The sequence below is a fragment of the Mesoplodon densirostris genome, chromosome 1 (genome assembly GCF_025265405.1).
Source record: "Mesoplodon densirostris isolate mMesDen1 chromosome 1, mMesDen1 primary haplotype, whole genome shotgun sequence".
In the NCBI taxonomy this organism is placed as follows: Eukaryota; Metazoa; Chordata; class Mammalia; order Artiodactyla; family Ziphiidae; genus Mesoplodon; species Mesoplodon densirostris.
The window spans coordinates 9,660,930-9,673,632 of NC_082661.1; the positions used below are offsets into that span (position 1 = coordinate 9,660,930).

General features: G+C 49.7%; 1 protein-coding gene across 1 annotated transcript in view; it reads right to left on the reverse strand.

Moving 5' to 3' along the window:
* The window catches only part of HTRA1 (HtrA serine peptidase 1), a 57,525-nt gene that overhangs the window by 15,109 nt on the left and 29,713 nt on the right, over positions 1–12,703 (reverse strand). Inside the window, exons 2-3 of the mRNA XM_060098608.1 lie at positions 9,636–9,735; positions 9,018–9,222 (exon numbers count right to left, since the gene is read on the reverse strand). Of these exons, the coding sequence (XP_059954591.1) occupies positions 9,018–9,222; positions 9,636–9,735 (305 nt within the window). The remainder of the gene's footprint in view (positions 1–9,017; positions 9,223–9,635; positions 9,736–12,703) is intronic.

Below are 12,703 nucleotides of genomic sequence, written 5' to 3' on the forward strand. Positions count from 1 at the left end.
CTTCTATATTCTCTCTCTCCCTTCATCTGTCCCGACGTTTTTATTTGCTGTTTAGTGTCATGCTCCCTGGGGCACAGAGATTTCCATGGGGTGAGTGCAGACCCAGGAGACTCAGACTCAGTGCCCTGCTCAGCAGCTACTGGACAGACCAATGCACTGTGCCCGAGCAGGGACAGGGTAGCAGAGCCAGGCCTCTCCCCTTCCCAAGAGCTCACTGCCCCAACCCACAGAGGATGGACCACCCCCAAGGGCACTGCAACTTCCTTCGGCACCAGGATGCACTAGGTACCTGGATGGGGTGGAAAAGGCTTAGCCCTGCCTTGCTGCCAGCAGGATGACCTGTGGCATCATCCACCCACTGCCCAAGATGCTGTGGGGTGTATGTACCCCATGCCTGTACTCCCTGGGGGAAGGAGGGTGGCAGTGATTGCTGTGCGGGGTCAGAGGTCCCAGGGGCCAGAGGAGCAGGGAAGCCAAGAACCCATCCTGGGGAGGTAGGAAGGCAACAGGAAAAGGAACAGTGCGGAGGCCAAGGCTCTAAGCCCCAGCACATACTCCACTGTCTCATCAGACTTCACTTACAAAGCACAAATTCAAAGATAAAATTAAAACAAAGACCTCAGAGCATTAAACCCTCAAGCGGGGCTCCATTCTGAGCATAGGGTCTGTAAGGGCACAGGTCACATGCCCATGAAGCAGCTGTGCTGGGGGAGGAGGAGGTGGACCAAGACTAAGATGCTTGGGATTCAGACTAGAGAGCGTAGAGGTTATCAGTGATGACAAGGTCAAGGGTACAACCAAGGGAGGGCGGCTGCAGTGAGCAGGTGAGCCGAGAGGCCAGGCCAGGAAGGACCTGCTACACAGCACCGAGATCACAGCACGCACAGAACTCGGAAGGACGGTGTAATCAAGTTACCCCCATCCGTTTCCCCAGATTGACATATTATAGTTGCTCTACAGGGAGGGGAGGAGGGGAAGAGGTGGGATGAGTGGGGGGATGTTCAGGTGGGACAGACGAGAGAAGTGGGGGAGATGGAGGGAAAGAGAGAAAAGGAACAGAGGATGGTTATGCAAAAACAAAACAGAGAAAGGGCTAATGAAGCAAACTTCCCCCTCACTGTTTACGCACACCACCATGATATTTAGACTCCTTTAAGCTACATCAAGAAACGCTGGCATTTCAAATTTTCCCATATAGAAATGTCAACATTTCTATACGGGAGCCCGACAGCCAGTGACTGTATATAGTCTGTGGCATGGAGACCAGGAGAAACACCATCTCATCCAGTGTAACTTTTGTCTTCTCATCTATCAGCCCCTCCACTTTTATCTGGCGACTTCAAGTTAGCCACTGCTGCTACAACATTGTTTGGCCGATAAATATTTATGAAAATCATTGGACGTGAAAGTGAATATATGAACAAATAAACAAATCAGATGTTAAAAGATCCATTAGGATCTTAAAATTGGGATTAGTCCAATATTTGGACTAACCTTGGGGTTAGCCAGGGCCTGGCATTTCAGTTTGGGTAAGGACTCCGGATGCAGCCTGGTTTTCAGCCATCTATATGGTGGCAGGCTCAGGGCTCAGGTGGGTAAAGGGACAACTTACACCCACCAGCTCCACAAAGGGAAGGGCTGTGGTCTCACTCTGTTTGGTAGGTTCAGTGCTCAACACACAGCAGCCACTCAGTAACTGCTGAACTGAATTGAGGGCACAGTGACCATTACCCATGACCACTTAGAGCTCATGTGGCTCCATATGCAGGATATATCGTTCTTGTAAAATTTATTCTAAAAAATTCTTAAAGATGTATAACCTCCTCTAGATAAAAATAATTTGAGATGGTCAATGACACAGGGCTTACTACAATAAGTTAATCCATATCTCTTTATGACATAAAATGGTGGCATAGGAAATATTCTAGCCACAGGGCCAACGGTTTCTATGAGCTGCCTGGCAGCCAAAGCAAAAAGGGAAATACCCTGAGTCCTATGTTCTCGTTATCAGATTCTGGTGCCTTATTTAACAAAAGTGACTTGTTGCTTAGCACATTTATTAGAATAATCAGTCCTCAGTTCACCAGAATGTCTTATTTCTGCCTTGCCATAGAAAGTGGTTGGTTTTAGGAAACCAGTTTTGGGAAACTGCCTCCATCCTGCCATGAATAAGAGGTGACCAGCTCATTATGAATCCTTTGCACTTCTAGACTCTCAGGAGATTGACATAAGAAATTGGAGCTTTCCAGAGTACGATCAGGAACCCCGAAGAACCAAGGCCAGTAAGATACATGGACAATATGCAGAAGAACCAGCTAACCAGAGGCACTGGCTTGTGTTCTGGAGGCCTCTAAAAAACTCCCTGGGAAATAAGTTTGCACTGGGCCGAAGGTCCAAGTCCTCAGGATGGGCAGAAAAGGAAATCTAAGCAAGCCTAGGTACCCCACTCTTCCCCTTGGCTGGCTCTGTCTGTCCTCCACGTCTCAGCTTGGATGTTACCTCCTCAGATAAGCGTCTCTGCCTATACTACCTTCAGGGTCTCCCCAGCCCCAGTGCCTTCTCCTGCTTCTTCTATCTGTTCCTTCATTGTACCAACCACCATATTTATTCCAGTTTACCTGTTTCCCACACTAGACCGTAAGCTCCATGGCTTTTGCCCATTGCTGTTACATCCTCAGCACCTAACACAGTGTTTGGTCAAATAGATGCTCAATAAATATTTGTAGGTTCCGTGAATGAATAAGGAATAACTGAAAGAATGAACCAATGAGACCTTAAAAGATCATTAGGATTTAAAATTGAATAATAATTTGGAAAACATCTTCAAATTCACAAAATTCCTCTCTACCGATATTACAGAGAAATGGTCAAAACTAAGGCCTCTCTCTGCTTAATCCGGCAAGACTGAAGCATCTTTTTCAGCAAAAAAGCACAGTCCCCACAAGAGCAAATGAGATCAGCTTCTCTGCCCTTTCCCCTGGAGTGACCTCGTGCTTCACCTCACTTGGGTCTTAAGAGCATATTTTGGTCCAAGTACACTTTGCTCCTTTAGAACAAGGTGTTAATCATCTCACACTGGGGTTGGCCAACTTTTTCTGTGAAAGGCCGAAGAGTAACTACTTTTGGCTTCATGGGCCATGTGGTCTCCATCCCAACTACTCTACTCTGCTGCCGTCCAGCAAAAGCAGCTGTAGACTCTACTGATATATAAGCAAATGGGCATGGCTGCGTTTCAATAAAACTTTATTTACAAAAGCAGATGGAGGGCCGGATTTGGACTGCAGGCCACAGCTGGCCAACCCTGGGCCCCAACACACTGCTACATACTCACTAAACTGGCAATGCATGCCCTCCCTCCTCAGTGAAGGAGACATTCCCGATGAGGCACCTACAAATTCAGTCCCGAAACCCAACGGCTCTGTCAGAACCATAAATAATAATCTTGGTCGAATACCCTGAAGAGAGTCTGCCAAAGTGAAAAAAAGCATTACCATATTAAGAGAAAAACATAGCCAAAGAATTTCCTTAACAATCAACTAAGCTCTTGAAATGGGGCCAGAGAACACACAAGGGCTCCAGCTTTGATAGTCTGGGGAACTGAAATATTTTCATTCCACGAGAAGCTGCAATGAGAACAATGAGAAGCCTCGTCCCCATGAGCCTCTGGACAAAGGCTGGCCCAGAGCAAAAATGCCGGCTTCCACGCCAGCGTCTGGATTGACATCACCTCATGCAGTACCGATTTGCATCCCTCTAAAAATGGTAAAAATCAATATGGTAACAGAAGCCTCATTACGTCGACAGGGTCTGGGGCCTCTTTAACGAATGCAATGCAGGCCTCTCAGTTCAGGGCGAAAAAGAGGAGAGACCACAAAACGACCAGGACGGAGGGAGTGGGGAAAATAATTCAAATGGAAAAACACAGAAACAAAATACGAGGGTAACTATGGTAGGGCAAGTAGCATTCCAGCTCTTGGTTACTTTACAAGGATGAGTGACAGACTCCAGAAGATGGGGAGCCGGTCCAGCACAGGCTCTGTGTTATCTGATTCAATTTTGGATGAGCTCAGGCGGCTGAGTCAGCGCCTTCTGACAATAAGGTTGTCTGAGGGGAACTGGCTGAAGGCTGGGCACAGGGTGGGGGAGTGGAGGGGCACGAGTCACACCTGGCACCCGCCACTGCCCTCCCCCACCATCGTCCCCAGGCCGCCTGGACCCTCCTCACTCAGAGAAGTCGGGGCAGATCCACTGCCACGTTCCAGGAGACAGGCCTGGAGAGACCAGAGCCCGCTCAGCAGGAAAAGGACCCTCTGCCCACAAAGCAGCCCCCGTGCCCAGGGCTGTCACTCTTAAGCCATTTCAAACAGGGCCGTAGGTGGCATCTGGCCCAAAGGTGGCCAAGGGCGGATGTAGGTCTGGGAGTGAGGGAAGAAAACCACTTCACAAGCCTCGACAAGCTTGCTTCCAAATATTCCCCTGGGTGTTGGCGTCGGCGGGGGTGGGGGGAGGCGCCCACAGGAAACCTCACCACCTCACCAGGGCTCTGAGTTACCAAAGACCGCAGAGCTACGGCGGCCCCAGCAAAGCAACACGCCGTCCAAACCCCAGGCAGCCGTTGGATCAGATGAGAACTGGCCTCGGAGTCTGGGGGCTGCTGCTCTGCAGTCAGCCTGCTGCGCGGTCACCTCCTCACCGGCAAGGGGGCAGCAGATCACTGCAGGAGCCCCAGTGCCTTCCTGCTCCCCGAGCCCTCAGGGCAGCCGGCCATTCATACCCAGGACACTGCTGTTGAGCCTTTACCTCCTCACAAGTGACTAAGACAGGTGTGCCCCTCACATTCTGGCAGCAGAGAGAAACTGAAATCCACAAGTAAATAAGACAATCGTGAGTGACGATGAAGGGGTGAGAAGGGAAAAATAAACGATGAAATGTGATCACCTCCCGGGTTATGCATCCCCAGAGTGATGAGGGGAGGTTGGGACGTGGGGTGCTCCCGGGGTAGGGGGTCAGGGAAGGGCCGTCTGGGGCAGAGGCAGAATTTAACCCAAGGCCTGAAGGACAAGGAAGGTCACCTATGGAGGAGCTGGAGGGGGACACCCCAGGGAGGGAAGGCCAAGGCCCCAGGAGAACAGCCCTGCATGGGGGACGGGGGGTAGCAGAGAGGGGGAGGGGCAGGGGGAGGAGTGTGGGGCGCCCGTCAGGCTGGGTGGCCCTCCAAGGCCCTGTGAGCAGTTACGATCTCTCTGTAAGAACAGAGAGCGTGTGAAGGGGTTTACACAGGGCAGACAGGACCCGATCGGAAAGCTGCCGTCATCAAGGCGGGAGAACAGATGACCTTCTCCTGCCTGTTTCCCAAACCAGCACAGCGGAAGAGCAGCCGGGACAAAAGTAACTTTCCTCTCTCACCTTCTTCAGTACATCCCCAGTGTTTCTGTCCTGCACTCTGGCCTAAAGAAACCAAATATTTTCCCTCTCTCTCTCTCTCCCTGAACTACTCAGCCAAAAAACTGCAGAGACAAAATGCTGCCTTTGGAGAAAATTGTTAAATGTTCTGCAGACACAGCCAGTGTCATGTTCAACACATTTGGAAACCGCTTTTATGTAAGGCTGAACTAGTCTGCCCTCAAAGCTGCTTTCTATTAAACTGTTTGCATGCACACTGTCCATCCTTCCTGCAGCTGGCATTCCCTCCCCTGATGAATGCTGGTCCCAGTCATGGTCCTGAGGAAAGGGGAGTTGCAAATCCTAGGACAGAAGCACAGAAAGAGATGTCCGGGCCGGCTGTGGTTGGAGGGGATAGGCCTGCAGGGGGACACCCTCCTTCTCCAGCTTGGTGGGAGCAGCAGACCAGGGAAAGACAGCTGCTCTGCTCAGTGAGCTTTCTTCCAAAGGTTCTTCCTGGCTCAAAACTCAGCGGGGAAAGTGAGTGCACATGTGTCTGCTCGGCAGTGAGAAGCAAAAATTCCTTTGGTCGCAAAAGCCCAGAAACGTCTCTGGCAACTTCAAGCCGAGGCAGGTGTACGGAAGATGTGAGGTGGGGCTTGCAAAATGGAAGGGGAAGTAGGCAGATCAGGCTCAGAAAGGGCAGGAACTCAGGGCAGCGGGGTCCCGGCAGCAGAGGCTACACCAGCTTCCCCCATATTGTTTTTCTGTGGGTGGCATCCAGCCGCTGCTCCAAGCTGAGGATCTGCTCGGTCTGATGGGTCCTGTGTCCACCTGGCCCCGGAGGGTGGGGTGCCATGACTGGTGGTCCCTTCAAGACTTTCCAGTGGGGGAGAAATGGACCCCGAAGGAGATGCTGGCCTCTGCTCCCAGAAGAAGGGGGAACAGTGTGGGTGAGAAGTGGGCAGTGACAACAGATGTCCACGGTCATTTCCATTCATTAAAAGTGGCATGAATCGCACGCTCAGGAAGGAGGAGGGCTGTTTAAGTAATGGAGAGCCCTTCGAGTGAAATCCTGGTGCTGGGGGGAGGAAATGGGCCCAGAGTATAAGGCACCAACTTAACCATCGGGCCCGTGTATGCGGGGGGGGGCGGTCACACCAGTTCCACTGGGTTATTAGCAAATGGCCCTGGGGAGGCTGGGCCTTGACCTCACACGGCAAGCGCAATTCGGAATGACTTCGACCCTCAAGTCCAATTTTGGTTGGTTCTGTTCTGCCTCCTCTGAGATTTCCTGCCCTGTTTCTTGCTGCTGAGGTGACACAGCGCGAGGCAAGCTCACCTCAACCCCCAGCGCTGCCGGCACGTTTATCATGTGCTCGGGCACATCTGTATTCACCCAGGTGAGAGGCTGCTTCCAAACTGAGCCTCATTACAAGCCAGTCCCCGGCCCCCGCTCCTAAATAATCAATCATCAGACTAAGGGAACAAAATGGACAGAGCTGGAAGAGATGTTTTTACTCTCTCCACTTCCAACTACGATCAGCAAAAAAAAAGCAGTTTAGTCAGTGGAAACCAGTCTCTTGTGTGGGCGTCTGCAATTTAATATCCTCTCATTTCCGATTCCATTTTGAAAGGCTTGGGCTAGAAACGCATCTCAAATAGCGTGCTGCTGGCAGGAAGGCTAGCCTCCCGGGGACAGCAGGAGCCAGGTCAGAAACACCTTACAAAGCTGGTCTGTCGAGATGGGAGATGGTTCACAGCCAGCCGGGACATGCCAGGGATGGCAGGAGAATACACTCGCCACCTTGGCTCAAAAGCTGAAAAGAATATCCCCCGGCCAGAGCAGCTGCATGGGCTGCACCCACGCGTGCCCAACATGAAATGAGCCTGCGGGGGCAGTTCACGCAGCGTCCAGACCAGCACCCTGCCTGCAGACAGCCCGCAAGGTTGGCTGCTTCCCCAGGGCTCGGTGGAGCTGAGAAGTCCCGCGTGTGGCCACAGGCTATGCTATTCTGGTCGCCTCCTTCCGGTGAGACTACCACATCCTGGACACCTTTCACACAGTGTGAACCTAAGCCGGGGTGCGCCAGCCTCCCAGTGGGCTATTTAAAGTTGAGTCAGCCCATCACACCAAAAGGCCAGGCTGCGTCCCTCCCATAACGGTCACGGGCTTGGGCACTTGGGGAGCCTGGCCGGCTTCGGAGGCTATAACTTCACCACGGCATTAGATGTGTGGCCTCGGGCAGGTGACTTAAGCTCTCTGAACCCCTGTTTCTTCCTCTATAAAATGGCAATAATACAGCTATCGTGCAGATTAAGTGAAAGTTACAAATGAAAGCAGAGCCTGGTCCAGCTTTGGAGCTTATCAAGTAGACGTTATTATGATTATACTGTGACTGATAAACAAATTTTGAAAGATTAGTTGTTACAGAAATTCCACGGTAACCTAACAGAAATAATATGCAGTTGAGACCTCGCTAAAGGCCAGTTACCTAGTTACCTACACCAGGCACAGAGCCTGTTTCTGTCCCAATCAACAACACAAACATAAACAGCCCTTGCTGTACCACCTGGGTCTGCCTTCACAGATCGGATCAAGTAAAATGTACAGAGAGCCGGAGAAGATCCCTCCTGGCTCTAGGTCTATGATCTTTTCCTGGGCCAGAAACAAGATTACAGCCTAGCGTGATTCCTCTTTCCAGATGAGGTCTGGAAAATGACAAGGGTGTGGAGAAACCAGAAAACACCATCTCTCTAGGCACCTGCCACATAGCAAGACAAACCTCCATAACTAACGTACCAAAGAGTGGGAATTGCTGATGGTCTACAAAAATTGGATTTAAGTTCAGGTATGAAGACTGCTAAACAAATCAACAGAACAAAAATGCCTACGTGGAGAAGATTTCAAAAGAAAGCAAGCCTTTTCCCAAACTGAGCTCTTCGTGTCTCAGTTTAAAAAAAAAAAAAAATCTACACTCAGAACATTGTAGTTTAGAGTACACACCCTTTTGTAGGGGAGTCATATGCACGTTAGCAGATTAAAAGCTCTGAGAAGCGCTATGAGGACGCACTCCATTAGCTTTGTTTTCATTCACGGTTTCCAAAACGTTTTTGTGTGGAGTATTGTTTTAAAACACACCTAGTAACTCTGCAAAAACCCATTTTGGGAGACCTGGTTTGTTGTCAGAGTGGCTGTTCACATACTAATGATGGCTAACTTCAAGACCCAGTCAATTCTCTACAGGTGACGAGTGCACAAATGAACAGAAATCCGTAACCACAGTTGCCTCAGGGGTAAGAACGGGAGGGAAACTCAATTTTCACTGCTTACCTACTAATTTCTTTATAAACCTATTGCTTGCTTTTATAAAAATTGAAAACACGACTGTTAAAACTCTCACCTGATAGCCTGCTTATTAAAGAAGCTTCCATGAGCTCCCTCCCCTCCCCCACCCCAGGTCACACTCAGCATCTCCTAAATGTTCTCCTTTGGTCCAGACTTGACTAGTGTGGTCCCACTTCAGAATCTCATGAAATCAGGGAGTTCTGGGGCCTTCTGACCTCTCCAGGTTCAGCCAAATGTCAGTCAAGGCATCTGAGAACTTGGTCCTGCAGGTGGGGAACACACTTACCTCGTGGTCAATTTTAATAAGTGCAATGTCGGCCTTCTCATCCACATCTTTGATTTTGGCCTCATACGTGGCGCCATTCTTCAGCTCAACTTTGACTCGGTGCTTGTTGGTCACCACGTGGGCGTTGGTCACAATCAGTCCATCTTCGGACACGATAAACCCAGACCCACTGGCCACAGGCACTTCCCTCTTAGAAAAAGGAAGCCTAGAACCAAAAAAAGTACCTGGTTAAGGCTGAAACATCTTCAGATCAGCTCTGAGACACACTGATGAACTGATCCTGTAACAGTAGCACGCATCTAGCAATTGTTACTTGACACACTGGCTTTATTTAACTTTAAAAAGTGGAAGGTTAGACTGACATCTATACGCATCCAAACATTCCACTTAGAAAATAGTCTTAGGGAATCTCTTCAGAACCAGAGGTTCTTAAAACATCTAGAAGGGTCAAGAATGTAGATTTAAGTAGTCGAACAGGAAAACATCCCAAGGGAGAAATGCTTGTCTTCCTGTAGGACTATATTCAGTGACACTTTAAATAGCTCTGATGTTTTGCTAATGGCAGCGGTTTCAGTGGGAGCTTCAGAGGCCCTGGAACAAAAGGAAGGCTCTCTTTACTTGCGAAACAGTTCGATGTGAACCACAGCAGGAGCAATCTTCTCCACCACATCGGCAATAAAGTTGTATTTATGGCGCAAACTGTTGGGATCGTCCTGCCCTGGGAACAGAAACAAAGACGAGACACTTAAAGATGCTGTGCTCTGTGCTGTGGTCACCTGGAGAAAGATACAGGTTAGAAGAGCCAAAAAACCTGAAGGACGGTGAGGACAAGAGCCCTTTGCAACTGGGCTCAGTTGCAAAGATCTTTCTGGCTCTTGAGGAAATACCCACTCGGATAAGACAGCAAAACCCACCAAAGATGACCTCTTGGCTCGGCTTCCTCGCTCTCAATCATTTCACCTCGAAAATGTTGAACCAGAGGCACCAGCAGATACCCGGGTCTTCTACATTATTCCAAAGAGTTGGTCGCCCGAGGGCCACCTTGACATGGCACCGTCCACCAGTGTCCCTTCCCCAACTCCCGCAGCACCACACAGCAGCCCTTCTCAGCACACTGCCACTGTCGAGGGGAGGGCTGAGGTTGTTTTTGACAAGATGCCCATCAAATGTTATAGATTTAAAAGGCTACTATGAAAAAGCATTAAGGCAAAGGCACAGATGGTGTCTTTCCCGCTGTCTGTCCCCAGAGCAGCTTCTCACCACATCTTAAGCACTCCCTCCATTTCCCCGACCCCAGGACATCCCAGGCCAAAAGACACAAGAGATGCCTTGATTCTGTTGGGGAAAAAAAAAAAAAAGAGAAAATCGAATGACCATAATTCTCTCTATAAACATATGCACTGTAATTAGGGAACCCCCGTACGGTGGGCATTTGCAAAGCTCCTTTCAGACAAAACTATGGATCACAAATCTGACGTAGGTCTCCCAGCAAGGCAAAAAGTTAGTTACCACCAGCCCTATGTGCACACCCATGGCAGCTGACTCAGAAATGAGCTGGAGACTCAGGGGCTGGGAGCCCCCATTCTGTGGGCACACGGGTGGCAGAGGCAGCCTGAGCCTCTTGCTCTGACCCCAAACCCGTGCCACCTGCTGATACCCCTGAACAAGTCTCTCTGCTTGAACAGCAGAGGGGTTCCAGGCCAGTCTGCAGCCAAGAACCCCCGCACCCCTTCCTTTCCCTCCTCTCCGCCTCGGCCCGTGGGTTGAGCACAGGGCTGCACCCAGCAGCTCTGCCAGCCCCGCTGCCACCGGGTCCCATGCAGGAACTCACAGGGAGCTTCCAGAAACCTTCATAGAAATTTGACGGAGAAATCTTATGCCTCTTGCATCTAAGAATTTTAAGTTGGGGCTGATATTTTGTGTCTTTTTAAACTATATTTTGGTAGTAATTCATTTTTAGCATATTTTACAAAAGTACTGATCCATGATGAGTAGGAAATAAAAGGAAAAGAACCCTGACCCTTCACCACAGATGGTCTGAGCAGCACTGGTCTACCTCCCTCACCATTCACACAGGGGGATTCGCAAGGAGGCTGAAGTTTAAAAGGAAACCACAGGCCTGCAGAACTGCCCCTCGCTAACCAAAGGGCCTGTGCCCCCAACACACATACACACACGCCCACACTACACTTACACACTCATGAATATATGCTCACACACACAAACACTCTCACACTCATGATCGTACACATATACTCACATGTACACACACATAAACACATCCACACACGCACATACTCACATACGCATGCACACATGCTCTTACATACAGACTCTGACTCAAACCAAAACACGTTTGTATACACACACGCTCTTACACTCACACACATACATACACTCACACAGCTACACTCATATACACAGATACATACACTCCTACAACAAACACATCCCTCCGTGCCAGGGGTATAGCCGTTCTCCAGGTGCCGGGCTGTGAAAGCTGTGACATTCTCAAGTCTTCTGTGGCTCTCAGAGCTGCATGTCCACAGGCGTCCCAAGTGGCACCACAGCATCTGTACAGATTGGGCTGTGTGTCCCCACCAGGGACCTCAGTTCTCCAGCTCAATACCCCTGGGCACAGGGACATCCCGGGTACCAGCCTGCCTCTCCCAAGCTTTCCTTCTTGGAAGTGAAAGACCATCAATGAACAAAGGGCCCCTCTCTGTCACGGCTACTGGGCTCTGAGCTGCTTTATTTCAGGGCTGGAATCTGCTCTCTTTTTGCATAGCTTGATTTTTGTAAGGTGCAGAAAAAGATCTGCAACTACTAATCAAGATTAACTAATTCAACAAATTTATGGTAGCATCATTTTTATTATTTTTGCTTTCAGAACCCTTTCATATGGTACCATCGGAAAAGCCTCCCTGGGGTTTCTCTGGTGGTGCAGCGGTTAAGAATCCGCCTGCCAGTGCAGGGGACATGGGTTCGAGCCCTGGTCTGGGAAGATCCCACATGCCGCGGAGCAACTAAGCCCGTGCACCAAAACTACTGAGCCTGTGCTCTAGAGCTCGTGAGCCACTACTGAGCCCGTGCGCCACAACTACTGAGCCTGTGTGCCTAGAGCCTGAGCTCCACAACAAGAGGAGCCACCACAATGAGAAGCCTGCACACTGCAGCAAAGAGTAGCCCCCGCTCGCCACAACTAGAGAAAGCCCGCGTGCAGCAACGAAGACCCAACACAGCCAAAAATAAGTAAATAAATTTATTAAAAAAAGAAAAGCCTTCCTTATGGTACCCTTCCTGTGGAAGAGGAAAATCAGATATTGTTCCCATGTTATATTTAGAGAAACTGAGGCTCAGAGACTATAAATGACTTCTCTAGAGACACTAAATTTTCTTCACAGAGTGTATAAATAACAGAAAAATCTGAGCAAACCTACAACTTTTCCACATAACACATCTGCTACCCTTCCAGGATCCCAGGTAGTTGTGGTTATTTAACTGGTGTGTCTCCCTGCCTTCTCCAACAGGAGATATAAACAAGGGGATAGGAACATTCCTTCCCAGCACAGAACTGGTGAGCATCATCCAGAGACAACTGTAAACGAACGCATCTGGGCTTCCTTGGACTAGCTCCCTGGGAAAGGCCAAAAGGAGGCTTAACTCCAACAAGGCCAGCAACCCCC